We start from the raw sequence: 27855 nt of genomic DNA, 5'->3' as shown, positions 1-27855 counted from the left end.
ATATAACTGCCTGAGGCAAAGATCTCATTGGACTAGACTGCACAAATTCAGAATTTTCAAAAGGTATTCTGCAATAATTTCAGAACATTTTAAAATGGCAATGAAAACATTTTTTCCTTTTTCTTCTTCCTGGACATAGACATTTTTTGTATGTTTGGCAGTTCCAAGCAGATCTTGGTTTGTAATAGTCCTGACAGCACTTACTACGATCTGTCAGGTCAGTAATTTGTGAGCTCTGGATTTACAGAATAACTTTTATAGCTAGCATCTAAAAGTCACGATGGATTTAATCTTTTCATTGCTTCGTGTATTTTTGTGAATCATTCAGTTAATTCATGCAGCTATTTTTATTCTTGTGGCACTGACTGGACTCTGATATCAATACAACTAGCATTTGAAATGGTTATTAATATGAGATGTGCTAAAAAATTGCTGTTCTGTAGATGTTTTTCAGCTCACTGCGTTCTTCAGTGACTTGAATGTGAAAAGAAGGGTTTACCTAAAAATTATTACAGCTTATTTGTTATAAATTATGATGCATAATAACACATAGGTTCATTCAGAGGAGTAGCACATCTGCACAACTGCATTTATGCATAGTTCCTAGATGTTCAGCCCTATCATTTGCCATAACTGGAAGGACGTGCAAATAACTGGATTGAATGAAATAGTCCAACACCAGTGTATTGAAGGTTTTGCTTCCACATTCATCAGGAAAACCTGAGTGCATCATCTAGTTCTCTAATTCAGAGAACTGAATCCAAAAACACATTTTCAGTCTTTCTGGTCATTTCTCTTAGGTAGAAACTTTGGAAGTTTTGCTTTTTTAATAAATTGGAATGTCAGGAAAAAAACCCAAAATGGTAGCATTGAAATGGTGAATGCAATTTAACTGCAGTCCAGAAAAACAAAAGCTGAAGCTTCCAACTTCTACTTATCATTTTCTTTTCCTTTGTTCATGTGAGTAACAGATAAAATGTGAGGTGGTACTTTGAAATTCCTTATTTGGGTGCCTACTGTTTGAGTGGTGGGCCAACTTTTGAACTTGCTGGAGAAACACATAAGTATTAGCAAAGCTGGGCAAAATTACAGAGCTTTTCCTTATACAGAGTTTAATCAAGATGAACATTTTTCATAGGCAAATCTCCTTTCCTGTGAATAATGTACATGGGAAAAAATGAAGTGTTTTGTTTCTCAGATTCCTGAACAGAAACTTCACATTTTTGGGGTACTGTAAGAATGTTTAAATCAGCTAATTCCTAAACAATTTATTTTAATGCATAGAAGCTTTCAGTATTTCAACTTCTGTTCCTTACTAGGGGAAATCAAAACAATTACTCAGGATGAAAAGTCTGTTTCCTGAGCAGGTGAAGTTCTTACTTTATCAAAGTAAAACCAGCTGTCATCAAGAATAGCATGTGGGTCTGAAACTCTCTGAACCCACTTTTACTGTCCATTTTTGCCTACAACCTTCTTTGTGTCCAACCAGAGCACTATCTTACTGACAGCTACAATGCTGGGCAGCTAACCAACCCCTGCAAGGCGTACCCTATGTCTAGTCTCAGGGCCCATACATCTCTTTTATTAATATGCCTATCAGAATTAAGGAAATAAGTAGGTGATAGAGCTGCAGAATTTGCTAATCGAAAGAAGTGGAGTTCAATATAGACACAGCAGATGGATTTTCAAGGTCTGTTTGGTTTGGGAGAAGAAAGTTAGCAAAGAGGAGAGGCACAAAGGGGAGAGGTAGAGAAGCTGTCCCCATATTGCCTGGTGCATTGTGCTAGCTGCTGTGTTTATGGTTCACCTGGATGACTAGGGATCTCAATTTCTCTTGGTATTAAAAAGACACAAACCTGGTGCACTGGCCCCCCTTCCATTTAGAGGTGGAGTTGGAGAGTCCCTGGAGTGGACTGGAGACAAGGAAAGGGACAACGCAAGCAGAGACAGGCTTGGACCATGTGCAATTCCATGTGGCTGTTCATACCTCAGGCAGGACGGACCTCAACACAGTAGTTTGCACTGGTAAAAGAGCCTGGAGATCTTTTAAGAAATGCAGCTGGTCACACCTTTATTTTGTTTTTATCTCAGCTAAAGGAGATAGGAAGATGTGAAGCTATAATGCAAAGCATCGTTCTTACATTTTTATCCATTTATCAGATGTACTGAGCAACGTTTCCAGCCTGTTCTGTTCCCCATTTTTTAAAAAGTCGCTCCCCCACTTTTCCTGTTTTTCTGCCCATTCAGAGAGTCTTTTTTATTCATCATTAATACCCAGAATTTGAGTTCTTTGATTTTTACACTTTCCTATGGGAAAAACTACCTCTTCGGATCTTATCCTTGCTTTCCTTCTCTACAACCAGCTGTTTGCCAATATATTACAGTTAATTTTCATTTAGTGTATGCCATTTAATGTAATTGTGTATTTTAAGGGAAGCAGCACCCAAATGTATGTTCCTAATCATGGGTTACTCTTGTATTATTTTCCTTTAGAATTCACAAGCGTGTTATTTGACATGTTAATTATTACATTGGTATATGACTAAGGATACAAATATCTCCTCATTTTTCCCCTTCCCCTCACTTAACATTTATTTGAGAAGATCAGTACATTTTGTCTGTGAAAAGCCCTGGATTAAATGCCACCCACAAATAATTTTTCTGCATGTTTTATTCTGCCAAAGGAGGTTGTCAGACATTGGGGGAAATAATGTAATATTGGCTGACCTAAGACTTCAATTAACTAACAAGGAAGTTTACAAAAACTGTCATATTAACTTTGCACATCATTTTACTGGGGCAGAAACGCTTTGTCACACAGTACTTATTTCTTGCTTTGCTTACCTCAAGGCACAAAGCACAAACAGGGAAGAAATTTATTCCTTATTTCTGATGCAAGTAGTATTCTGCAAATATTAAATGTAGGGAAGAGGTTTCTTGTCTATCAGTCATTGCTGTTTCAGCCCAATAAAACCCAAATAAGTGATACTTGACTTGTGTGTTTAGATTAGCATTGTTTTGAACAGAACCCTTGGATTTGGGGATAGCGTCTGGTTTTAGCCCTGCAGGAAGCCAGTGGGCTGCTTTCACATTGTCTTTTACCAAAATGGTTGAAGACATTATGGACAATGTTTACGTGTATTTTGATGATTATTCTAAATCCACATGCATTTCAAGTTTGTAAAGGACTGCTGTTCACTTCCCTTTCTATTACTATCAATTTTAGCCTCAACTTCCTCAGGCCAGTCCTTAAGGAAGGTTTCCGTTCTGTCAGCTGCTTCCCGAGCCATAATTTTATAAATATATAATTTCCCCCATATTTTACCCTTTCTTTTCCTATTTCCTTTTAACTAATCTTCTAACAAAATCTCATTTCTTCTTTTCCTTAAGCCTTCATTTTCTATTGAAATACAACATCTATCAGAGCCAGAGCCTCTTTTTTTTTCATTCAAACTTTTGCACCCCTTCATTTATTTTGTTGCAAGCCATCAACCTCCATATGCTGGTACTCCCTGCTGGAACCTCTGTTCTTGCTCTGGTCACTTTTCTATATTTATAATATCCTTCCTACTAGCTGACTTCTTTTTTCGTTTGTCTACTCTGGTCTGTTAATATTCATTGTCAAAATCATATTTTTGCCCTTCCCTTTAGCCATATTACCCTTCAGTGGAATTTTTTGGTAGCCTTTTGTCTTTTTCTCAATCAAGTTCAAGCTGCTTTTTGCTCCCAGCCAAAGCCTCTGCCACTGTTCCTGGGTTTAACTGAGCAAATAAATAGTAAAGTTAAAAAAGAACTGGAGGCCTCCTTGGTATCCAGTGGTTGTCCATCAGGATCTATCCAAGGGAAAAATATCAGTGCAGCTAACAGAATTCTGGGAGCTTCTTTGGAAAGTGCCAAGTCAAGCTGTGGCCACAGGCTCTTCTTGCAGAGGTGGAGTAGCCCCGGGATGTAACATAACAGTGCAGCAACTAGCGGTCCATTTCCACTGAACACAATTTACAAAATGCTCGCATCCAATAACGGGATGAGCCAGGAATCTTTTGCAGGGAACTGAACTTTTTTACATCAGCTCCTTCAGATGCAGTCACTCCTCAGACCCCTTCCTTGCTTTTTCTCAGCCTCCCTTTCACACCTTGTTTCATGGTGCTCACCAGTCTTGTGCTGATGGCCCTGGGGCTGTTATTCCTCCCTTCTTACAAGAATGTAATGAATCCTCTATCCCTTCTCTTGTAGTCCTGGATTAACAACAGTCTCAGACCATCAGTTCCCAGGAACCGTGTGATTTCAGTCTGGTTTCCCACACCTGCGATTAATTACTCAAGGGAACATGAAAAGCTGAAAAAGTCAAGAACTTCTCTGAAATGTAAAACAATGGTGGGCCTCGCTTCATGTTCAGCCTTTTCTTTCTTCACCGCTCGACCTTCTGGATCTCGGGATCCAGTGCAAGGTTAGGCTCCTTCAGGTTCTCTTCCCTCTTTTCCTCGCCAGAGGGCAGGCAATTTATTTGCGTCCTGAGGCTCTGAACAAGGTTTCACATTGAAGAGATCTATCACTGCAGCATTAAGTTTTCAGACACCTGCTATAGACCTTTTTTAACACCTTGTGTGGAACTGCTGTCACATCTCCTACCTCTCAGCTCCATTGTCACATCCGTTAGGTGTGCTCATTTGTTCATGTTAGGTATTCCTGCAAAATGATAGTCACTGCTGAACTGGATAATGATATTGATACTGGTACCACATGGAAACAGACTGCTCAGCTTGATCAAAACCACTGCATTGTTTCAAGTCTCTTCTCTGCAGACTGAAAGATACCATGGTTCATACTAGAAAAATATAATCACAAGCAAAAGGGTTTAAAAAAAAAAGAAGAAAGAAAAAAGAAAGCTAAAACCCCAGCAACACAAACTTTCTTCACAAAGGGTTTTAAATTCTGCAGAAAATGAAGAGATAAAATGTATCAGAGCTTATACCCGCTAAATCCTCTGACAGCTGCTTTCTCATCCTGCTGCCTGAAAATGAATCAACTTAATTATTCCTGTGGCTATCTACGTCCAGACGGCTTAGAGTTGCCTCTTTATCGCTGGCTACAGTAACTGTCCTTGTGTTCTGGAATAGTTAAGAAGATTGAAAACCAGGGTTTTTTTGTAATTCCAGAGTACACAGACTGTAATAGACGAAATGGTCGGGAATTTTGGCGTCTCCTGTCAATAGTTAGGTTGTGCCAGCACTGACTTTAAATTTGCTTGTGTAGGATGGCGTGTTTGGATTAATATTCTAAAGTAATGTGGAGTGGAAGTTTGGTACAGGCTGTAACCGAGAGACTAGTGTAGTGAATTCACAGACTGCAATATGTGGAAATAGGGGGTGGGGAAAAACCAGCATTAAATTATCTTCCAAGGACCTTGAAGTCTCTCAGGATGACTCTTCTGAGTACTCTGAAAATATAACCATTGATCTAGTTAAGATAATTTATCCTTTGGAACAGTCTAAAAAATTGTCTTGAATTACCTGGTGCACACGTTAAACATGTAAAGTTTTCATTAAAGGAGTTGACAGGTTGCTTGTAAACTGAAGTCATTTCCTTTCCCTTCAGAATTAGATTTTCTTTATGGCCTCCTTTGTCAGTAAGCGCTGTTCATTAAGAATGATTTGGCCATTTCATTCTACAACCTTATTTTTGCCTGCTCTGTGGATTTAACTGAAGGAAATCCTTTTGTGACTGAAATGATCAAGCTGGATCTCAATCACCAAATGATGTTTTCTCCTTCATTTTTTACCCTGTATAAACCAAACTGCTTCTTTTCGGGAACATTTAGATAGGAAGGAAACTAGGTATGAATTCTTGACAACCAATTTGCAAAGAGATGTCTTTCCTCCAGTTTTCTGTTGGTTTCTTGATTTTTTGAATAGTCACATGGAAAAGCTAGGGAATGAAGCCTTAAAACTTCTCACATCTCAGATGCTTCAAGTCTGATTGTAGAGGGAGGTCTCTGGATATAGCGCAGTCCAGTGACTGCTCTTTTATCATATGCTGCAACGAGGTAGGGGAATCATGCCTTGCAGTACTTGCTGATTTTGAGGCAAATTAGGAGAGCATTGAACTAAGCACATCATTGTAACATGGGCTCAGGATTTATACCTAAGTCTTGTCTGTGCAGGAGAAAGGTGGACTGTCAAGACTAATGGCAATCAGTCAGCGTAACATACTGACACCACACAACCTCCCGAGTTAGTCGCCAAGCAGCAATCGGTGTAACATGTGCCCCAAGGTACTAGAGGTACAACTTAGTGGCTTCTGTGATGGTCTCTGGATGTGTTCTTGCTGCTGTGAGAGGGTCATTACATGTGAAAGGGCATGCTTATTCAAGAGAAACACTGATATTGTGGGGAAATTATGAGAAGGGTTCATCTCCTGTCTGGTGCTCCACAGAGGGGTTGTTGTGAAGATCCAGCCCTTCAGACTGTTCTGGGGGAAGTTTCTGAGAATATTGGTGCTGTGAGTTCGTAGAAAGAGTGCGTCTGGTGAGTGGAAGGCTCAGACTTAAATTTCCAGAAGCTTGCAGGCAATGGTAGATGTCTGAGATGACAGCCTGTCTTCTCCAGTCAGTGCCAAGGACAAACTTTGTATTGGTATGGGGCAAGTAGAGCAGAGAGGTTTGTGCTTTCCGTAGTTGCAAACAAGCCACTGAAATGCGGTCAGTGGGAAGGTTGCTGTAGAGTTTGGCCCTGATAAACTCCTCTTTCTGACATTGTGACAACTTCTCTCTTTTTATTTTGTCCCCTTGTTGTAGAGCCCAAGTGTTCAGACCTCTGCTCCATGCTGAAAGGAAGAGACTTTATTTGCATAGGCAAAAGTTGTCATGGCAAGAGAGAGAAGGAAGAGTAAAAAAGGGGGTAAATGTTGGAAAGGCAAAGTAGTCAGAATGTGATATGACAGAGATGAGGTCAAATAAACTAAACACAAAGCTAGACTAAAACAGCTTAACAAAAAATATATAATTTAATATTATGGTGATTCTGCCCATAGAAATATAAGACACGATAGATGGATACAAAATACAGGGAATAAGGTCCTATGTGATTAAATAGAATCACAGAATCATTTAGGTTGGAAAAGACCCTTAAGATCATGAAGCCCAACCATAAACCTAACACTGGCAAGTTCACCAGACTAAACCATGTCCCTAAGCGCCACGTTTACAGGTCTTTTAAATACCTCCAGGGATGGTGACTGAACCACTTCCCTGGGCAGCCTGTTCCAATGCTTGACAACCCTTTTGGTGAAGAAATTTTTCCTAATCTCCAATCTAAACCTCCCCTGGTGCAACTTGAGACCATTTCCTCTTGCCCTATCGCTTGTTACTTGAGAGAAGAGACCGACACCTGCCTTGCTCCAGCCTCCTTTCAGGTAGTTGTCGAGCGCGATGAGGTCTCCCCTCAGCCTCCTTTTCTCCAAGCTAAACAACCCCAGTTCCCTCAGCCGCTCCTCATAAGACTTGTGCTCCAGGCCCTTCACCAGCTTCATTGCCCTTCTCTGGACACGCTCCAGCACCTCCATGTCCTTCTTGTAGTGAGGGGCCCAAAACTGAACACAGTATTCGAGGTGCGGCCTCACCAGTGCCGACTGCAGGGGCTCGATCACTTCCCTACTCCTGCTGGCCACCCTATTTCTGATACAAGCCTACTGTCTTTCTCTTCATGTCTTCAGTGAATTTACCTGTCTTAGTCATCATGCAGAACTTGGGATCCTCTTACCATGCAAGAGGTCGTCAGATAAAAAGGACATGATTTAAAGCAAATGTGCCCCCTGAAACACTCATTTCTCAGTAAGAGTAGCAAAGCATAATGTAATTAAAACAACTGTCTACAGTGTTTCTATACAATCACATTGAGTAGACAATACCTTTAATTCATTGTAAGGTCAGACACATGGGGAGGAAGGGTTGATACTGTCTCTCAGACAGCAGTAATCAAGGGCTGGCAACTCAGCTTTGGAAATTGAACAGATTAGAAGTTCTTGGCAGTGATTCCCAAATGCTCAGGAGACTCAATGCAATCAGCAGCTTTGACATTTTGGCCAGCTAGTTAAATAGTGTTGGCTATAAACATTACAAGGCAAATGATCACCCCCTTATGTGCTGGGTCTGGGGCATACGCTTCCTGCCTTCTGTCTCAGGAGCAATGGGAGCCTCTAAACCAAGGGGCTCTTTGATGATACCCTGTGAATAACTTCACAGATCATAGCAAAGAAGAGGAATTTGCATGTTAACCACAACAGTGAGTACCAGAGAAGGAAGACAAGGGTTTATACAGGATTTTGCAACTAAGCATAAATGACAGTGCCCTAAGTCTACTGAACTTGAACCTCTTTTGCATTGTTTAGTCAAGAAAGAGTGCTGCTTCATATGGATGGTTCAGAGATCAGACTGAAAAGAAGATCTGCATACATGCAACTCCCTAAAATATAGTATTTATTTGTTTGTCCATTTATTTTATAGGAAAAACTACACATAGAGGCAGTTTCCCCAGGATGAGTACCTGAATTTAGGAAACTAAACCTATATGTAAGCAAGAAAAACCAGATTTGTACAGATATTTGAATGAATGCATAAAACTGGAACTGCATGCATGCATAAGCGATTGCAGGACTATATTTGCTTGCAAATCTGGTTTAGTGCTGAAAAATCAAGGTGATACGGCAGTGATAGTTAATACAGCAGTGTAATATGGTTTTTAGCAGTTATACTATGCCTGTCTGTTTGAAATTGCAGTAATTTGTTGCTCTCTAATAGCCAGGGAATTTGAACCCATGAGCAGTGACGGGGCTTACATGTTTGACTTAAGCTACCTGGTTTTGCATGCTTCTTTTGCATGATACTGCAGAAATGATGACTGCAGGCTGGCTGTAAAACCACATATAACAGCGTGCCTGAGAAAGCAGAAGTGAAGGCAGTGGCTGAATGTCACTTTCTCTGTGAGGGTGAAAAGTTAAGCCCGGCTTGCTAGGAGCCCGGACAGTAGTGTTAGGAGGTACCAACAGCTGAATACATTTTCAATGGGCAAGGTTAGTTTCCAGTCTCTCCCCCTCTTCTCCATTCCTGGTAGTTAATAATAATTAGTCCTAATTAATAATATATAAACATATAAAATATAAATTTAAATTAATTAACAGCAATAAGTAGTCATTGTAAAGAAGGCAGAAAGAGGAAGACAAAAGGTATTTTTAAACATCCAACTCGTCGCTGGGATTGTCAGCCTCATTCTTTCTCCACTGTTCCTTTGAGGACGTTTCCTTCGTTACATTTCCCAAGCCATTTTAGGTATTAAACCCAGTGACATCAGTAGGAGTATGCCACTCGCCTTGTTGGGCATGATCCATTAACGTTCAGTGGTTATGGTTGTTTGGCCTTTTGGTTTGTCATTTTCAGCACGTTTCTTACTTGGACTGGTGTGGTCTAATGAGCGCACTCTGAATGCAGTCAAGGAGGCGTTAATCCCTCTAAGGAGTCGGATGGCAGTCAGGAGTTTGTCTTTCAGATGGGGAAGTAGCTGATTCCCACTGGCAGACCAGCTAAGTAACCCTTCAGAGGGATTTAGCTGCACATGGCCACCACCTAAAAACAAATACTTCTGTATATGAAATGAAGAGTATGCAGGTGTAGAGTACAGAATTCAATGTTGCTTTTTACCGTGAAACTAAGTTTTAGAAGACTTCCTCAAATACATAGCAACGTACCTATTAGATTTGTAGGAGTGGATGGAGCGGAGCTCAGCTCTGCTCGGCCAGGTTTGCAAGATTTACCAAGAGTAGGATCTTAACTGCAAGGATGCATTCAAAGCAAGGCCCCAGCCAAGGGGCTGTAGGTAAGCTGCCTCATCCAGGGGGTGGAAATGTGGCAAAGGCATTTGCTGCCCACCTGAGCCAACACCTTTGGGAGAAGCATCTTGCTCCTCTTGAAGTGGATCTCTGGGATGGATGTAGTCCCTGTAGTAAGGAAGGAGATTATCTTCAGTTCTTTAATTGCTTAGTTTCACCTGCTGGACACAGCTAAAATGAGTGCTTAGATCACATCTGAGAAAGAAGTTACATCTCAGGAAGCAAAAATAGAAAACATCATGCAGGCAATGAGTTAGAAGACTGAGGCAACACATGTGAAGCAATGAAATATTCATGTGAAAAGAAAAATTTTCAGAATGATTAGCCCCCCCTCTGAGGGGCTGAGCTTCTGTTTTAAGATACATGGTGAAAATGAAAGAATAAAGGAAAATTAACAGTGCAGAAAAAGCTTTTGCCTTCTGTTTGTGTAGCTGTTAATTTCTGTCACACCCACTTTGATACCAGGGGGGTGTTACCGTTTCCTACTGGTTTTTAGCTGTTGGATTTGGGTGGGATCGGCCTTTCTAAGTCTAAGGTAAATATTTCGAAGTGTGTGATTTGCACCAGCACTGAGGAAATGAGTCTAGGATTGCAGAGAGACAAACAGTAATCTGCGATATGTATTTATTTGAACTAGAGCCAAGCAATTCCCCTTACTTAACTGTGTCTCAGCAGTTTTCTCCTGATAAAATAATTAATATGCAGATAGATGGCTGTTGCCCAGCCATCCTTCATTCTCATTTTTTGGTTTTCATTGTTCATGGCATTGCTTCAAAAGCAATATCCTTGGCAAATTGATCTCTCTCTCTCTCTCTCTCCCCTGACTGATAGTCTCTTTTAGCAAGTTCTCTTTCCTTCACTGTGTATGGCCATAATGTGCCTGCAGCGTAAGGCTCTCACAGTATCGCAGCAGGTTGAGGCTGGAAAGGACCTCTGAAGGTCATCTGGTCCAGCCCCCCTACTCCAGCAGGGCCACCTAGAGCCAGTTGCCCAGGACCATGTCCAGATGGCTTTTGAGTATCCAAGGTTGGAGACTCCACAACCTCCCTGGGCAACCTGTGCCAGTGCTGGGTCACCCTCACAGTGAAAAAGTGTTTCCTGATGTTCGGAGGGAACCTCCTGTGTTTCGGTGTGTGCCCATCGCCTCTGGGCATAAGGAATAAGGGAAGCAACAGGCCACAGTTAGCAGCTTTGTGCTACTGCCTTCTGGTCAGGAGAGCAGCTCTAAGACCCAGCAGGAGAGCTGTAAGACCTGAAAAACTCTCTGCAGTCTCTCTTGTGGGCAGTTAGACTGGCCCCTGCAGCTTGTGCACTTCGCCTGGGTTGAGTTTGCAGAAGTCAGGATGTGCACCGGCGCTCTCAGTCGGCTCCTTAGGACTTCACAGCTTTTTTCTGCTGTTACAATTCTGCTGCTGTATGTGTGCCTGTCCCTGACATGACAGGAGCATCATCTCAGCTCAGACGGCTGCCGTGGGCACACAGGCCACAGACAGTGGGACTTAAAATCCTGTAACCAGCAATTGTAATTTAGCTGTCTAGGGAGACAGCCAAGCAATAAATGACACCGTCCCTACCACCCCCCAAAAAAAATTTTTCTTTTCACAGAGCAGATGAGCTTTTGCTGTAAGCTGTGATGCCCTTTCAGAAGTTGGCTTATTTTCTTGTTATGCTGCTGAAAAGTTGTCTTGAGACCACATAGTACTAATCATCTTCTATACCTGGAAACCTTACTGTGACCCAGAATAATATTTGAAACAAAAACACAGAAAGTGTTAACACAGGTTTTCTTTTCCTTTCCTTGTCAACTGCAGGTAATGCAGGTAGTGAAAGAACAGATAATGAGAGCGCTCACTACCAAGCCTAGCTCTCTGGATCAGTTCAAGAGCAAACTTCAGAATCTCAGTTACACAGAAATACTGAAAATACGCCAGTCTGAAAGAATGAACCAGGAAGATTTCCAGTCTCGTCCGATTCTGTAAGTACTGTCTTCTCTTCCCACTCATTTTTGCATGAAAGGATTAACAAATGTGAATGACATTTGTGAGCTCTTCTGGGGGAACCCAAGGAGGAAAGCTGTCCAGGGAGCCAGGCTCAAAAGCAGTAGTGCGGCATCTGCTTGAAGTGCATTATGTTTTCTTCTGCTGGGAATCATAACTTTTTCTTTGAGTTCAGTGAAACCAGATTCAGCAAATCCCTATAGGGTCTCACATGGCTTATTTGTATGAAACAATGCTTTGACATTTCCTAGCTTTGCATGAATGTGAGCCTGGTTTTAGTGCTGGTAGTGGCTTTTAAAAACAACAAACACCACAACTTTGTCTTCTGTCCAAGGGCCTTTAAAAATTCCAAATGTCACTTCTCTGAGCGAGACAGGGAGAAGCCTAGAAGAAGAGGAGCCAATACACACTGGCTCCCCAAAAGAGTGGTGTTGTGTATGACTGTCTGTGTTTATGGCATTATCTTTGGTGTTAATGACAAGCAGTTACTTCTCTGTAAATGATAACATTCTGGCAGCTAGCCAATGGGATTCTCATTTCCTTGTTGTTTACTGCAAAGTATCAAACACTAATATCGCCACCATAGCTCCTTCCCGTTTCTCAGAATACCCTTTGTTCTGTTATATGAAAAATGGAGGCCGTACTTGGCTCTGGACCAAGTCTGGGCTTGTGGCTGAACTGATGGCACAGGACAGATCCAGTCTCCGTGGTGCACAAATGATGTACTGAGAATAGCAGGACCCTTTTGAGATCAGCAGAGAAATGGTGAGGACTCCAGAAGCATCAGCTGAAATGTCATGAAATCCTGACCATGTTTCAAGTGGATGGCTCGTGATTTTCCAGATCTCCTTTTCAAGGCAAAGGTATAGAGAAGGGTTTGGACCAGAGCGTTTCAGGATTCAGAAGGAGGGTGTTCATTTTGATTTGTTTCTAAAGGATACAGATATCTAAGTACAAGCTCTGGGGACACATTCCTCCAGGGGCAGCAGGGCAACAGCGGAAGCATAAGCTAAGTAGAATTACTTAAATTTTAATCATACCAATGTGGATCAAAGGGGGAATGCTTCTTTTATGTTTTCAGTGTGTTAGAAGATAGGACCTAATGCCCAATTAGAACTGATGTCACTCATAGTAATGCATCAGTTAAAAAGTACAAATGGTTCTAGTCAGTTTTGCATCATTACACTGCTCAGAAATCCCCTGCCAATCCCCTGCAACATTTAGTGGTTCAAAGCCGCTCAGTACTGCTAAGCTTGTCACCAAAACTTCTCGTTTTCCCTGCTTTCCCTGTGAGTCAACTGTTTAAGTATGATACAGGTCAACTATTTATATTCTCTTGCACCATCACCCAGCCTTATGAAACTTGCCAGTGCCCTCTGCAAGCTCTTTATTTCCAGTATCACTCTGGCTAGTTGCTGCCAGAGTGCGGGGTCTCCTTCCCCATCATGGAATGAGTGAAACAGCCAACACAAATAGTTAAAAGCAGCTGAAGAGACTCATTTCAGATTCAGGACAAAGGCTAAGCCTAAAGGCTATAAAGGCTGAGTAAATCGATAAGGTGTTTAAGCAATCACAACTGCATTTGCAGAGATTTAACTTTATGCATTTGCATTTTGATTGCATCCATGATCACTTATTCTTGACTGTGAAAAGAAACGGTTCTTTCATTTTCCCGTTAGATTTGATTCCCTGTACTGAACTCTCTCAAATTGCATAGATGGCACAACTGATAGAAGTACAGAATCATGGCCTTATTGTAGGGAGAGACTGAGTGAAGAGAGCAATCATGGCTGTGCTGTATATTTTAAAGCCTTGCAGATATGCTAAAAGTGATTGCGCACAATGGTGAATGTAAAGTCGGCAGGCCTTGTTTAATTCTGCGTGAGAATATGGCAATCAGATGATGGTTTTTCTTGCCTTGAACATGATAGAAGGCTTGCTTCTGCTGTTCGTTGTATGAAGCACTGAAGTTTCAAGTTTTCAAGCTGCTGGATGAGAGAAGCTTCAGTTAAGTTGGATTTGAATGCAAGCTGGCAAGAGTTGCCTTAGATCCTCGTAACTACAACCACCTTGTTTTGCAAGGATTAATTGTTTCTTTTATATAAGCATTGTTGCATCATGCGAGATGAAGTTTTTTCAATTTCTACTTTTGATTAGGGAAAATAAAAAGTCCGTCAGAACAGAATCGATTCAAGATTCTGGGATCATTATTGATCATCCAAACTGCCATTCCACAATGAAATAACAAAGTATCACCGGTTTATTTTGAATGGCTGTGGAAGAAGGTGCCTAGGAATCCTGTTGGCCTGTAGAGGACCAGAGATCTCCCTGACACATTAAATGGCAACAGAGGGGTTAATACTGGATAAAGATCTGATGTCCAAGTGGAGGCTTGCTGGTTAACGTAGAGTTAATGTCAGCTAGGGAGCCATTGCTAAGTAACATCTGTGCGAAATCAGGGAGGTACAGGGAAATAGAGGGAGGGATGTGGATGCTTTTCAGCTTTTTATCTTACAGATTTCTCTGCAGTGTTAGAAAGAGTCACTAATGCCTGCTCTGAATGGGTGAAGTGATTAGGAGAGGGCATAGCTACAAGCCAGAAGATAAAAGGACAAAACACATGAAAGCAGTTCTGGGATTACTCTTCTGTTGTGTTGTAATGATTTAAATGTCTAATATGCCCCATCCTGGAAGGAAAACAGCTAACAAGAAAGAGTCTTAACTATAACCTGGAAAGGTAAAAGCTGAGAACAGATATAACTGGTGCTGAAGAAGAACTAGTATCATTTGAATAATTTAAAAATAATTTCTAATGATTTTCAGATTTGCCCACAATTCTGTTATTTTAAAAGCAAGTAACTGATGTCAGTATTGCCTATAGCGCTGAGACTAGTGAGATCAGAAAATTAGCAATCATATATATATTACTGTGTGGTTCCCCCAACCCGTCTGTCTTACCAGCCCACTAACTTTTGCTATTCTTACGTGACAGGAACACAGTAGGAAACTAATAGCAATTTTCAAAGCCGCTGTCTCCTTAGACTTTCCGAGTTTGTTCTTTCTCTCTTCGCAAGGCACAAACTGTTAAGCCAATGTCATCTGAAGGACAATAAATAAAATTGTCAGAAAACATATTTGCATTTATGATCTTCCTTTAGCTCATTGTTCCTGTATGATTTTAAAATTAGGCAGGATGACCTATTTCTTGTACAGAGATTTTTTTTCTAACCCTCCTGTGTTTAGACGCTGACCCTGAGGAACGGAACTCCCTTGCCTTCAAAGGACTTTCTGAAGGAAATATAAAGATTCAAAGAAGCACATCTTTTGTTTAACTGTGTGCCATGGTTTGATTGTTCTGCCCCATTTCTGTCACCTTGAAGTGGTGGAACAGAAACCTTGACAGTGAGGAGCACTAAGTGGCAGGATCACCTTGCAAAAACATATCTAGAGTCATGGTATCTGAAAAATAGCTGAAAACCATACAAGTCAGAGTAACCATGTGTTGGCATGAGCTGCTGAGGACAGTAAGTGCAGGTGACCATGGCAAGGGATGGATGGACTTATGGGCTGTCACTAAAGTCCAAAGTCACTGACGACTGTTTCTTTGTGGAGTAATGGGTTGTCTTCACAACCTCTGTGTGTTCAAGTATGGGGACTGTAAAACAGAAGAGAGTACTACCTCTGAGCTTCACGGTTGTGAGAGCAAATATATGCACATGTGTGGAGGGACTCCAGCACATCAGCAAAGAGGCAGAAGATGTCCCTTCTTTCCTACCTCCCTTCCTCCTATGGAAAGTTTGCCTTAGACAGTGAAGTACTTCAGAGAGGATTACCTGTTTATTTTTGGATTGGTTAAAAATCCTTCTCTTCCTCTAGTTTGTAAAGTTAATTAAACTACCTAAATATCAAACTGATGTTTATACCAGTCTTGAATGTTTGAAATCAGTCCAGCTGGAGATTTAGTCTGCAGCCTGGACTGCTGAGTAACCCACACTGTTTTTTAACACTGTTCTCCTCAGCCCCTGCTCCCAGCTCTTACCTCAGGAATGGGGAAGCTCATCAGCTCAGTAAAAGCAAGACATTTATTCAAGCACAAAATTCTTTTAATTGCAGTATTTAACCATTCAGCATATTCATATCTCAGTTCCCAACGAGAAAACTACAGTGCTTGAAAATTATCCTAAATGACTAATAATACATTTCCAAAAGGTGGCCTGTTTCTATAGTTACAATGCTTCCTTGATTTTTGACCAGCTAGATTTTCACAGCTTGTAAATATGCGGTGGGTTATGCATCAAGAACTCCAACCATTTTGTTAATACCTGGGGGAAAGATGACATTTTTGTTTAAAGGCCTGATCTTTCTAGCAGAGGACTTCAGGTGGTTTCAGTGGGAATCTGGCAGATCAAAGGTATAGGATCCAAAGGAATGTGGAAATCAGCAGAGACTGGGCTCCCTAAGTTTTCAAGAAGAGAGAAATTTTCATTGTCTCTATGGGATACCACAGCTTTGCTTGCTTTTGATGATGATTGCTGGAACATACTGCCAGACAGAATGATTTTTGGTATTACCTAATTTGCACAGCAATGGAAAATTATGGTTCTGACACACTCTATATTTTATAAATCCTCTACACATTCAGTTATTTTTTAATCTTACTAGGCTTGCTGTCGAGTTGATGTTTAAACCTGTCTTTTATGTATTCTTAATGAATCTAAGTGAGGATATAACTGATGAATTCAGACATCTGTGAATCCATGTGATGGTGTATGAAGTCAAACTTCAAATATTATGTGCATACGTTTTCTGCCTAGTTCTTGACATGTTGAACTCTTATCAAAGTAGGATGTAGAAAACAGATATTCTGAAGGATATAAATATTATTTCTAAATGCACTGTGGGTTTCTGCACTCCTGGGCAAGGGTAAAGCTTGATCCTTGAGCAGTCCCTAGTCATGGGTTAGTCTTCCACAAAATTCTGATAATAATGAATTAATTGAATGGTGTGGAATTAAGAACAAGCATATAGCACTGGTCATTATTTTAGCTCATTGGCATTGCTCGCTGCTTTTTATCATTGTTTCAAAATGTGTTTTAGCCTTCTTGTGTTGTCCTAAATAGTAGTGCTAGTCAGGTATACCAGCAGAGGATCGTGCAACAAAAGGTGACAGACCCTCAAATAAACTTCACAGTGCTCGTACAATGAAAGAGCATTATTTGCCACAGAAAAACCTTGTTGATGCATTATAGCAAGCGTTATTTTTAGATGAGTAAAGTAAGAAACAAATAAGTGACTTGCCTGAGTCATACACTGATGTCGTAGCAAGGAGATGTCTACAACAGAGATATCCTGACTCCCATTCTTATAAGAAAAAGGGTTTTTTTTTCTAGAGCAGACTGAATTCTGACCTGGGCCTGCCTGTGACTGTTGTCCCCTTCAAACTCCTTGCAGAAACATCTTGTGAGACTCTGTCTCAGAGGAAAGAGGATGGTCTTTGATTGAATTTGACAAGTGCCTACTTTCTCTCTTCCCAAGGGAACTAAAAGAGAAGATTCAGCCTGAGATCTTAGAACTGATCAAGCAGCAACGTCTCAATCGACTTGTGGAGGGCACCTGCTTTAGGAAACTCAACAGTCGGCGTCGGCAAGGTACAGCTCAGACTGCCTAGTCTAGCTTTTTATTGTCACTTTTGTCTAAAAGTTGAGGTGAGGAATACTACTTTCACTGGCAAGATCCTTGGTTGTAGTGCTGTCTTGCCTGGTTTTACCAGGGGGCATCTGAAAGCATCTCCTAGTTACAGTTGTTGTAGGATTTCCTGTGTTTCCCTGGAACTGGTTTTGGCTTCATCACACAGATCATCTGGAACAAGTCCAGCATTTGACAAAAATCTCAAGCAGCAGTCTTGCAGTCTGAACTGAGTATTTTGATTTCTGCCTGGATTTCCAGGCTTCTTGTTCATCTCAAAACAAAATGTCTGCCTCTGCAGGAATAGCACGTGAAACTTGGTGTAGCCAAAATTTTAATCTCTTAGACTTGGACCACCTTTATATATGCGATGAGCTCATTCTGCACCCCTCCCTCTAGTACTGCCTGTCATTGGTTTTTGTCTTACATTACCATATACATTAAATAACTTATGGTGTTTAAATATATTTTTTAAAAGCACTTAGATCAGTAATTTGTGTACCTTCAGATGAATAGTTGATCGACATGAGAAGATTATTTTCCCAATCCTGAGTCATTGCTCAGTGCTAGATTTACAGCTCACTTTATACAGTCAAACTCTATGGTTCTTTTCCCCTCAGAGAGGCACGCTTCTTTCTCCAGGCAAAATAACGGGACATAGTATAAATTCAGCAGATTAATTAGAAGTGGTATCCAAAAATTTCCCTTTAAAACTCTCATTTTGTGAGAATTCAGATTGCCATTTGTTTTCCACTGTAAATATAATACAAATTAGAAAGTTAAAAAAGCTAAGAGTAAGAACTGACAAAAATCAATATTTGAAACCTTCAGATAAATTGGGGAAACCTGCTTTCTTCACAGAGAGAAGTATCTCTGCAGTTCCTCCTTCCTTAGATACAAGGAGGCAATTTTCCTTAATGTAGGGAGGTTATTTTCGAAAATTTCAAAGCCTTTATGAAAGGGTTGAGTTGCAGGAAAAATGTGATGCAGCTCTATATCCTCTCTGTCAAGCCTACAAACGCCTATGAAGCCTGCTGCTTAAACAGAGTTTACGGTAAGAACATTAATATTCCATTGTGACTTTATATACAGATTTCATAGGGAGGCATGATATGTGTTCTCCCTTCAGCAGCATATTCACGGAATGAAAGTAGCTAAAGCAATGCCTAGTTTGGTTTGGCTATCAGTAGTGAGGGTTGTTTATTTTCCTCTCAGAGCCTTAATCTGAATGACTGAAATTCTAGGGAAGGACCAGGGTTTGTGGCAAATGTTCTTCTTTTGGCAGCTCTCCAAGAGGAAGATAGGCTGTTTATTTTATCTTAAACCATTGTTAGTTCATGATTTATAGGATCAAAAGCCTTAGGGGATATCAATTGGTTCAACTTACATGAGTGGAGTTTAAGTTAAAAAAAAAAATTTAAAAAAATAAATCAGTGTAATCTTCTGGTCCACAGTTGAGAAGGTTACTATGTATCATGCCTTGGAGTGAATTGTATAGGCCACCCGATTAATTGTTTTGATGCCATATTTTTACAGGGCCAAAAAAGTTCACAATTCTTTGGAAACAAATTAAACACGCGACCATGCCTCAAAGAACTTGACCTTCGCTAAAATATATTGGTTTTTGTCAGGCACAAGCCCATTTAGAAGGGCAAGTTTCCGCATGCCCTTAAGAGTTGTGTGCGCTTTATGTTAGACTCCCTGTATTCCCTGAAACAGCAGTGTAAATTATCCCCCTGGGAGGGAGGGAGAAGACACAACCGTTACAGAAGAAGATGATGCATGAGGCCATCAGGACTAAACTCAGTAAGATCTAACACTGTGCGATCTAATGAAGAAGCTAAGTATGGTTTGTAAACACAAGCATGTTTGGCATATAAACCATTCAATTGTGATCCTTTTTTAGGTATGTACAGTGCCTGGCACAGTCCAAATAGCAAATAGTGGCAGCTGGCACAAAGCAGAAGCAGCTTTCTTGAAATCAGGGTCTCCTGTACCCCAAGCAGAGCAAGCTGAGCAAGCTGTAAGACCAGGGCTGTCATGATGTCAAGAACTAGGAGATGAAGTAAAGTGAATGGAGGACTAGAGGTTTAGCTAGCAATACTAAACATCGGGACAGTCAAGCTTTCAAACAAGCTTTCAATTCCTTTGAACGTCCTGATAAAAATAGTGCAAGTTCCAAATTCCTGAGTGTGTCTTCTGTTAGCCTTACCCCACCTCTCCATCTCCTCTCCCCCAACCCACCTCCGTGTACGTGTGCCCTGTGCTACCTGGGGGTTCAGGAGCCCCATCACCTGCCCGCTGCTCCAACTGAATTCACTTGCCTCGGAGCATTACCAAGGCCCTCAAAGGGCCGTGGTCCATCCAGGTCCGTACATCCACGGAGCTGAAACAGAAATGGGGAGTGCTGTGAGGCATCACAATATGCCTGTTATGTGGCAACCTACTTATAAGAGTAGTAAGAACAGATAGGTGTTTTACTTTAGTATGTATACTGCTTCTTTTACCTTTTCTATGATTCTTTTTTTCCCTTGAGACGATCCTGGAACAAATGTCGCAAATCTACAGATTGTACAAGAACAACCTGAACATGCCCTACACAGGAGAAGCTGAAAGCATTAAATTGCCCATCTAAAAAATAATTAACAGGCATTATCCCATGATAAAGACTCCAGAGCAAACTTCTGTTAAGACTGTTGTTTGAACATGTGGTAGGACACACATGGTTAGTCACAGTAAGTTGAAAAAATTGATTTACAAAAAAATGAGCAGGGAGTTTATAGCCTCTTACGGCCTTTTGAGAAGAGGTGAAACACTTTCATATATACTTGGCATTGGAAAGCCTCCAATCCAACAGGTGATTCATTGGGGGGATGCTGAAGATTAAGCTGTGAGGTAACTGTAGTCAGATCTCTGCCTTTTGTGTTTCAGCACAGGATTGTCATATCAGCAGGATCTCTCTGTAGCCAAAATTCAGAAATATCATTGTTGTCCCAGCAGGATCCTTAGCACTTTCAAAGAATACATGGTCTTTCCCTTGCACGGTTTCATAAGAGAACTGCAGCACTAACTCCTGTTTTTATTAAGCATTCTTAATCAGTTGGAAATGAAACAGCAAAATCTAGCCTGCCCTTCTGGTCATTGTTCAACAACAGATCATGAAGCTCTGCAAATCCCCACTTTGTTCCTTGACTGTGGACATCAGCTGACAGATAGACCTCTTCAGCTTTCTCCTTCCTTAGTTAATTCCTAAAAGAAAGGGGAGAAAACTAAAGCGAAAGCCTGCAAAGCACTTTACAACCCCAAAATTTATTATTTCCAGTAGAGCGAAGTAGCAGATAAAGGCATTTTATTGAGGATGATAGATACTTCTGATGCTGTCATCCAGTACATTTGTAGTTTATGTTGCTGGGTGCACTCTTGGAAATAAATTCCCCTTTTAGCTTTATAAAGATTATAGAGAAATTGTGTGTTATTAAAGTGGTTTTGCAGCCAAAGATGAGGTTTCTTGAACAGTAATTTTTGGAAGGGAAGGAAAGCCTGGTGATACACACCATTAAATTAAAACCACAAGGCACCATGGAAGTAACCTGGAAAGAGAAAGCTGAAATTAAAACAAAAAATCAAGTGAAGACAGGTTTTCCATCTCTTCCTAGGATAAGTAACACACTTCTGAAGAACACACACTTTGTCTTTTTTCTGCCAAACCTCTTTGCTACTGCTACTCCATCCCACCCACCATAGTCCCATAAAAAAAAATTTTCTGTGAGTGTGTGACTTGCTGAGAGGAACCAGTTAACCAAATATGCCTCCTGCATTGCCACAGGTCAGTTATTCACCAGTCATTTGCAGGGCTTGCTGGCTTTCATCTAAGCAGTTAAGACCAGTGTCACTACAGTTGTATTAGAGAAAGACAACCCAATGAAAGAAAAAGAGTGAGTCCACGTACATATATCAAAAATTTACACAAATACATATGTTTCACTGATACATTTAAAAGTGTGTTCCTGTTGCTAAATCCATGAGGAAGATTTTCTTTGAACAAAAAACTTCTTTAGTAACCTGGCACATATCTTGGGATAAAATGTACACTGTCAGACTTTTGTCCATGCATATCTGAGCTATTTTCTCCCCAGATTCTAACTATAGCTCACTTCTGTACTGACCACAGCAATTGTTTACCTGGGATAGCATTGTTAAGGGCATATGAGTCACCGGCCATTAATGCACTTGGAAACACACTGTGTGAATGGCCAAGCACTGTGTAGCCCATCAGCAAAATGTTCTGTGCCCTACTATTTGGTCACAGTTTTGAATATTACTCTTCTAGCCAAATTGTAGCTGATTTTGTAATTTCGGATTTTTTTTTAACCTCATCTATAATCTTTAACAATGTGCTGTGATATATTTAACCCACTGGCTGCTCTAGCAATTATCTGAAAATCAGAACAATTTGTTTGAAACCTTTTCAGGTTAAAAACCGGAATGATTAATTCTGCTTCCCAAAGAAGAATCTCTAGCACCTTAATTTGATTGCATCAGAGGTCTGTGAGCTAAAAGATGTAAGGACTCACCAGAAAGCGTAAATGATGCAGTGTCCAAAAATGGCGTTGAGATCACAAGCCCACATCGTCTCTAAAGACTCTGTGGTTAGCGACTGCCCCCCCTACACCTGCGCGCTCTGAGGAGGAGTTTTACAGAGGCAGGTGTAATAACACTGGATATAAAATAAGAGTTGTAGCTCATAAGGGACTTAGACTTTGGGGCAAATTCATAAGACTGGGCCTAAAACCAAAACAAACTCCACTCCTTCCTGAACAGACAGTTGCCCCACTCCAGCTGTGCACCTACACACGAATCTGCCAGCTGTGGAGTACGGGGTCTATCGAGAAATGCCTGTCCTGTCTTTAAAGCCTCTTGTGGCACTTCAACTCTGCAGACTTGGGTTTAAGAGCTCTGGAGAGTTCGGACAGTAGTTTTTCTTTGTTTTAGAAACATCCCTTTCTAATGGTAGAAAAGAGCTTTTGCTTTTTTTGTTTGTTTGTTTATCAGTTTAGAGCTGAAAATAAATGCTGGCCACTTCCCACGTGCTGTTCTGTAATTAAGGTTTCTTCACCCTTTTTGTCAGCGGAAGCAATTTCATATAATTTTTGATTGCAGCGTTATTGTACACACTACTTTTCCAATAAAATTGTGTTCAGCACCTGCACAACAGTAAAATAACACGCATCCTGTTTAAAACTATTCCCCTCCAAGGCACTGAGATCTCACGTAAGTGGGATATTGTCTGATAAACTGGTTGTAACATCATGTAGAGCTGAAAAAAAAAACCCAGCTGGTAAGGCTGAGGTGGTTGTAGAAGCAAGGGTTACTTCCCATCACTAAGGTGCTGATTGCCCTCCTCAGCCTGGCCGATGCAGTCGTTAGTGGCTGTGGCTGAGGGAACCTCGTTAGTTCCATTTGTAGGTTTCATTTAAGGGTTTTCCTCTTGACAGCAAAGCTGTGGTGTGATGGCAGTTATTAGTGAGCCCACAGGAGAATTGCGTTGGACATGCTTCAAGCTACAGTCTATGGCTATTAGTTCTTTAATTAACCTTGGGTTATGGGGAATTGCTGTAATAGGCTCCACAAGCCTTCAGAGCTAGGGTTTCTTCGTATAAAACCCACCCCTTCCTAAAAATAAATTAAAGACATTTTCACTGAGGGGTTTTTCCCTCTTTTATTATTGGAGCAGGAGGTTGAAACAGGAACAAGGTTACCAAAATACTGTAACCGTGAGGAGGTTAGAGAGACCTTTTTCAAACCCTCACTAACAACACCAGCCCCATTTTTGCTAAACTGAAAGGAATTTATGTATTTTTTTTTTCAGTTACACCATCTTCTTGGCCAGGTTATTGAGAAAGTAGTGAGACCATGTTGGCTTTTATTAGGAAAACATGATTGTTGTAATCTTAGAGACAGAAAGGTATATTCCTTTGTACAGTCTCGTAAGCAATGGGGTTGCAGCTAAAGCTAGACATGAGAGCCTCCTGCTACAGTTAGTAGAGGCATTTCTCTAGACCATTTCATAGGGGCACGATGGTCTATAGGCATATTCAACGGGGTATATTTTTTAAGCATCACATTTTGAAATGGTCCTGGTAGAGTTTCCTGTAAAAGGTACGAATCTAGAAAAGTTTCACACACATCCTTCTGAGACAAACCAACTACCCAACGAGTTGATTGTGTGTGTGCTCTTCAGATGAGAGTCTACTGAAGGAGGGCTCCTGCTTGCTCTAGTTTCAAATCCCTACAAAAGCTTTGCAAATGGGTTTTCCTCTTGACCCCATACCGTGCAACATCATATGTACTGCTTACAATCCAGGGATGCTTGTATTTCAGGAGCTCTTTTTGTGTGCATCACAAAATCATAATCTCAGGCTCTCTACCGTAAATCTTTCAGGGTTTTACATGCCTGTGAAGTAGATGATAACCAGAATCTCTCCCATTGCCATTTTGAGCCTTTACCAACGGTTTGCAAGGTCTTTTAAAACCTTTTTGTAGAAAAGCGGTTTGAAGTGTGTGGGTTTTTTCCCCAAACATTTTTACCCACTATGACAAAGAAATCTAAAAGGGCGTGTGGAAGCCCACTTTTGCCATTCAAAGCCAAATTGCCTTTCTCTGTTTTATTGCATTGCATTTTAAATGGCTGGCCAAGGGACTGGAGAGTGTCCTTTAGAAAGAAGTTGGATCCATGAAGCCAGTATTTTACTAACTGCCAAGAAGTCATTCCTTTCCTAACACCCCAAACGAGCTCACATATGCTGGCTCTGGTGGTTGTATAGCTCCTCCGATGTTTTATCCGAACCGTGGCTCCATTCGCTCCTGCCGATTGCAGCACCGCGGGGCTGTGTCAATGCGAACATTTCCTCTAAATTATCCCTTAGGTTGCTGCTTGGCACAGCATCAGCGCTGCCAGCAACGAGAGAAGCACAGAGGCAGAGAAGCCCTCTGCCCCCTCCACTGGCATTTTAACATCTAGCCTTGCTTTGAGCGTTTGGAGATTTATAGCTTGGATGTAACAAGATTGGATTTTTGACAGCTTAACATTATGTGATCTATTTATTAAATAGAAGGTGCTCTGACAAGGAAGAGTAACCTCATTCTTGCCATTTCAGAAAGGGAATTGGCAAGCACCACCCTTGCACTCTAGGCAGCATGGTGGCCTGGCTCTGCAAAGCTGATGTTCTTCATGGGAGCAGATTTTAACAAATGTTGTTAAGGTGGAATTATACCCTGCAAAGCAGAAGGTGGCAGGAGATGTAAACATCCATTTCCTAGGAAGGACTAAAATGTAAACTGGAGTGGGACTGCATGGTCACATGTATATTTGTGACCATGCAAAGCACTGAGTTAGCTGCAGGACAAGGGCGTTAGTCTGTTTTCAAATCTTTGCATGTTTGCTATGTCCAGTCCCTCCATAAATATGGGGGTGTTCTCCCATGTCTATAAAAAGAGATGAGTCATAATTTTCATAAAGTATTTCAGTTTTTGGGTGTCCCACACAACACAGCTGGCAGGGCTTAATTTTCACATGGTGGGTTTTAAAAATGAAGCTTTTATTGGGTACATTAAAGTTAGCCGCTCAAAACGGTGGTTACTTAGCCAGTCTTCTGGCCATAGGGGTATGTAATATCATGTAAAACTAAGTCAATTGTTTCTTGCTAGTATTTATTTTTTAAGCCAGTGACTAAATCAAAACAAAAATTGTATAATAGTGCTGGCTTCATTTAATCAAGTAAAATTACTGAGCGAAGTCCCTGACCTACTTCCCATACACCCCACACATTCCTTCTTCTGAAAGAAAAAAGACAGTCCTTCCCTGTAGTGCCTTGTTTGAGTAAGCTTTCTCCTATGCTATTGGTAATGCTCATGAAGATATGTGAGTAACCTTCTTTAATGCATTTATTTTAACAGATAAATTTTGGTATTGTCGACTTTCACCTAATCACAAGGTCTTGCACTATGGAGACTTGGAAGAAAGTCCCCAGGGAGAAGTTCCTCATGATTCCTTGCAAGATAAATGTAAGTCATGCACAAGGATTGTGCCACTTCTGCTTCTTTTATTCTAATTCCTCTTTGTGACTTGTAATAGGTTTCTCTTAACACAGAACATGATCAACAGCTCTTTTTACAGAGATAGAGAGCAGAGGACATTTCCTCCTGCATTCAAACACTGCTCTCCTGGTTTTGGCAAGTGTGTGTGAGAACTGAGCTCAGCTTTCCAATGAGTTTATAATTTCATTCAGCTTGGAAATGTCATGCCTTTCATGGGGGGAGAAACACAGTTTATTTTCATTGCTTGTCTAACTGCAGATGTCAAATAAAAATACTTGGGCATCTTCAGGAGCACTTCCTGTCTATGGAGACAAGTGTTTCTTCTGTGGCAAACAGTCTAGTGACTGAAGGAGAAATCCGTGACAGGCAGAGGTCTTTTTCATTAATGTGGCGCGTGGACTTAAAGATGACACATTGCTGTGAACAGTATTGAGAGGACCTCGCAGTTACTGTGTGCCCAACTGGGAGAGGACATGCCTTTGTGACAGCTCCTACCAGGGGATTTATCGGGATATTTTTTATGGACAAAAGTAATTTTGGAGCTCTTCAGAAAATCATACTCTCGTGAAAATTTCTTCTTAGTCCTTCAGCATGAGTTGTAGATGTTTAACCTGCAGTCGTTGGAAAGTTTTTTGTGGTGACTGAGATAATTACCAGTGTAGCTCTGTCACCAAAAGTGACTCCAAGAAATCAAGCATTGAATAAGGAATCATTTCTTTTTGTTCTTTTCTGAACCTCCATTAGTAATAAATACCATTCTTGGCATTATTAAATTAGACATACTTGTACAAGTATTCCAGTTTGTAGCTCCTCTTCTTTCATGGAATAGCAGAAAGACCCATTTTTCAGACACTGGAAATTTCTCCAGCCTGAAAATTGAGAAAGGAGAAAATCAGTCCTTTAAGCTTTCCTTTATATTAGTAAAACAAAGAATTGTTTCTCTTTTCTTTTCCCCTAACCTGTCTCCAGGCAGCACCTTTTAAAATTTCTGAGTGCTCCCAGACACAGTCTGGGAGGGAAAGAGGAGGAGCCTGTCTGATGCTGGAGCCCTGGCAGTTCGCAGTTACGTTCCCTTGTTTTCATTGCCTTACAGATTGCCTCAAGGATGTTTCACACTCTTACTGCAGTTTTGGCAGAATGTAGGACGGGGGTTCACATTGCTGCATTGGCACTAGAAGAGGCTGTTTTTCTGGACAAGGCTTAGAGAAATAGTCCTTGAACATTAACAGTAGCGTCAGAATGGCAGAAGAATGAAGGTCACGCTTGAACTGCAAGCACAGTTACGAGACCAGCAGTTCCCAGATTTGTTTGCTTTGAGCACACTTCCACACTCAAACCCCTGACCCTGACTGCAAGCTTTATCTTCCATTTGCACTTTCCATAGGCTCTTGAGCCTACTCGGGAATGTCAGGATCCCATGGGGACAGAAGGCTCCTGCTTTAGGAACCACTGGGCCAGACCCACATATTCCCTGTGCATGTCTGCTGGTTGAGATGCCTGCTGATACTGATGCAGTTTGAGAAAGATCTGGTTATTTCATCAATATCTCGGGTTCTCAGGCGATGAAGGATATGAGTGCCACCCACATTAGATTTTAAGTAAACAGAGTTGAGAATATTGCAAGATAAAGTGGCACTATTGTTTGAAACGTGTCAGGCCAAACTGGCTTGGTAATTTTACAGAACATTTTCCAGAAATATTCTGGCGTACTTTGTATAGACTTATATTGAATTTTGAACTATTAAGGTCTGAATATGATGGCCAGATTGTCAGCATTTGGGAGCAGGTCAACAGATGAAAGAGAATAGGTGGGTAAGAAAATGGAGGACCAAGAGAAGCAGCATAGGACATTTTGTATACTCCTTGCCAAGCTTGAATAACTACTGTCTATCTCCAAAAATAAATGTGGGGGCTTTTAACCTTTTCACTTCCATGAATGTCACCTCTCTCCAGGCTGGCAGAGTTAACAAGGTGTGCAGACTCCAGCTGGGACAGTAAACCGCTGCCCTCTTTCTCAGGGCTTTATCTGAGAGCACATCACATCTGTGCTCACACCCTCCAACATCTTGTAGTCAGCTTCTGATACCATCTGAAGTCTTTGATCCTGTTTTTCCAAAGCATGGAATAGGCCAAGCTCCACATAAAGAAAGATCAGGATGTCACATCAGTCTGTGATCTCCCATAGTAACTGCATTCC

At 41.0% G+C, this 27855-nt stretch overlaps 1 protein-coding gene across 5 annotated transcripts in view; it reads left to right on the top strand.

Annotated features, from left to right (window-relative positions):
* ELMO1 (engulfment and cell motility 1) overlaps positions 1-27855 on the top strand; it is a 319770-nt gene that overhangs the window by 278955 nt on the left and 12960 nt on the right. For all 5 annotated transcript variants that reach the window (XM_075143082.1, XM_075143084.1, XM_075143086.1 and 2 more), the window contains 3 exons: positions 11691-11854; positions 17412-17524; positions 25518-25625. In XM_075143082.1, coding sequence (XP_074999183.1) covers positions 11691-11854; positions 17412-17524; positions 25518-25625 — 385 coding nt within the window. The remainder of the gene's footprint in view (positions 1-11690; positions 11855-17411; positions 17525-25517; positions 25626-27855) is intronic.

The sequence above is a fragment of the Calonectris borealis genome, chromosome 2 (assembly GCF_964195595.1).
Source record: "Calonectris borealis chromosome 2, bCalBor7.hap1.2, whole genome shotgun sequence".
Lineage (NCBI taxonomy): Eukaryota > Metazoa > Chordata > Aves > Procellariiformes > Procellariidae > Calonectris > Calonectris borealis.
This window is presented reverse-complemented; position numbering and strand designations above follow the sequence as displayed.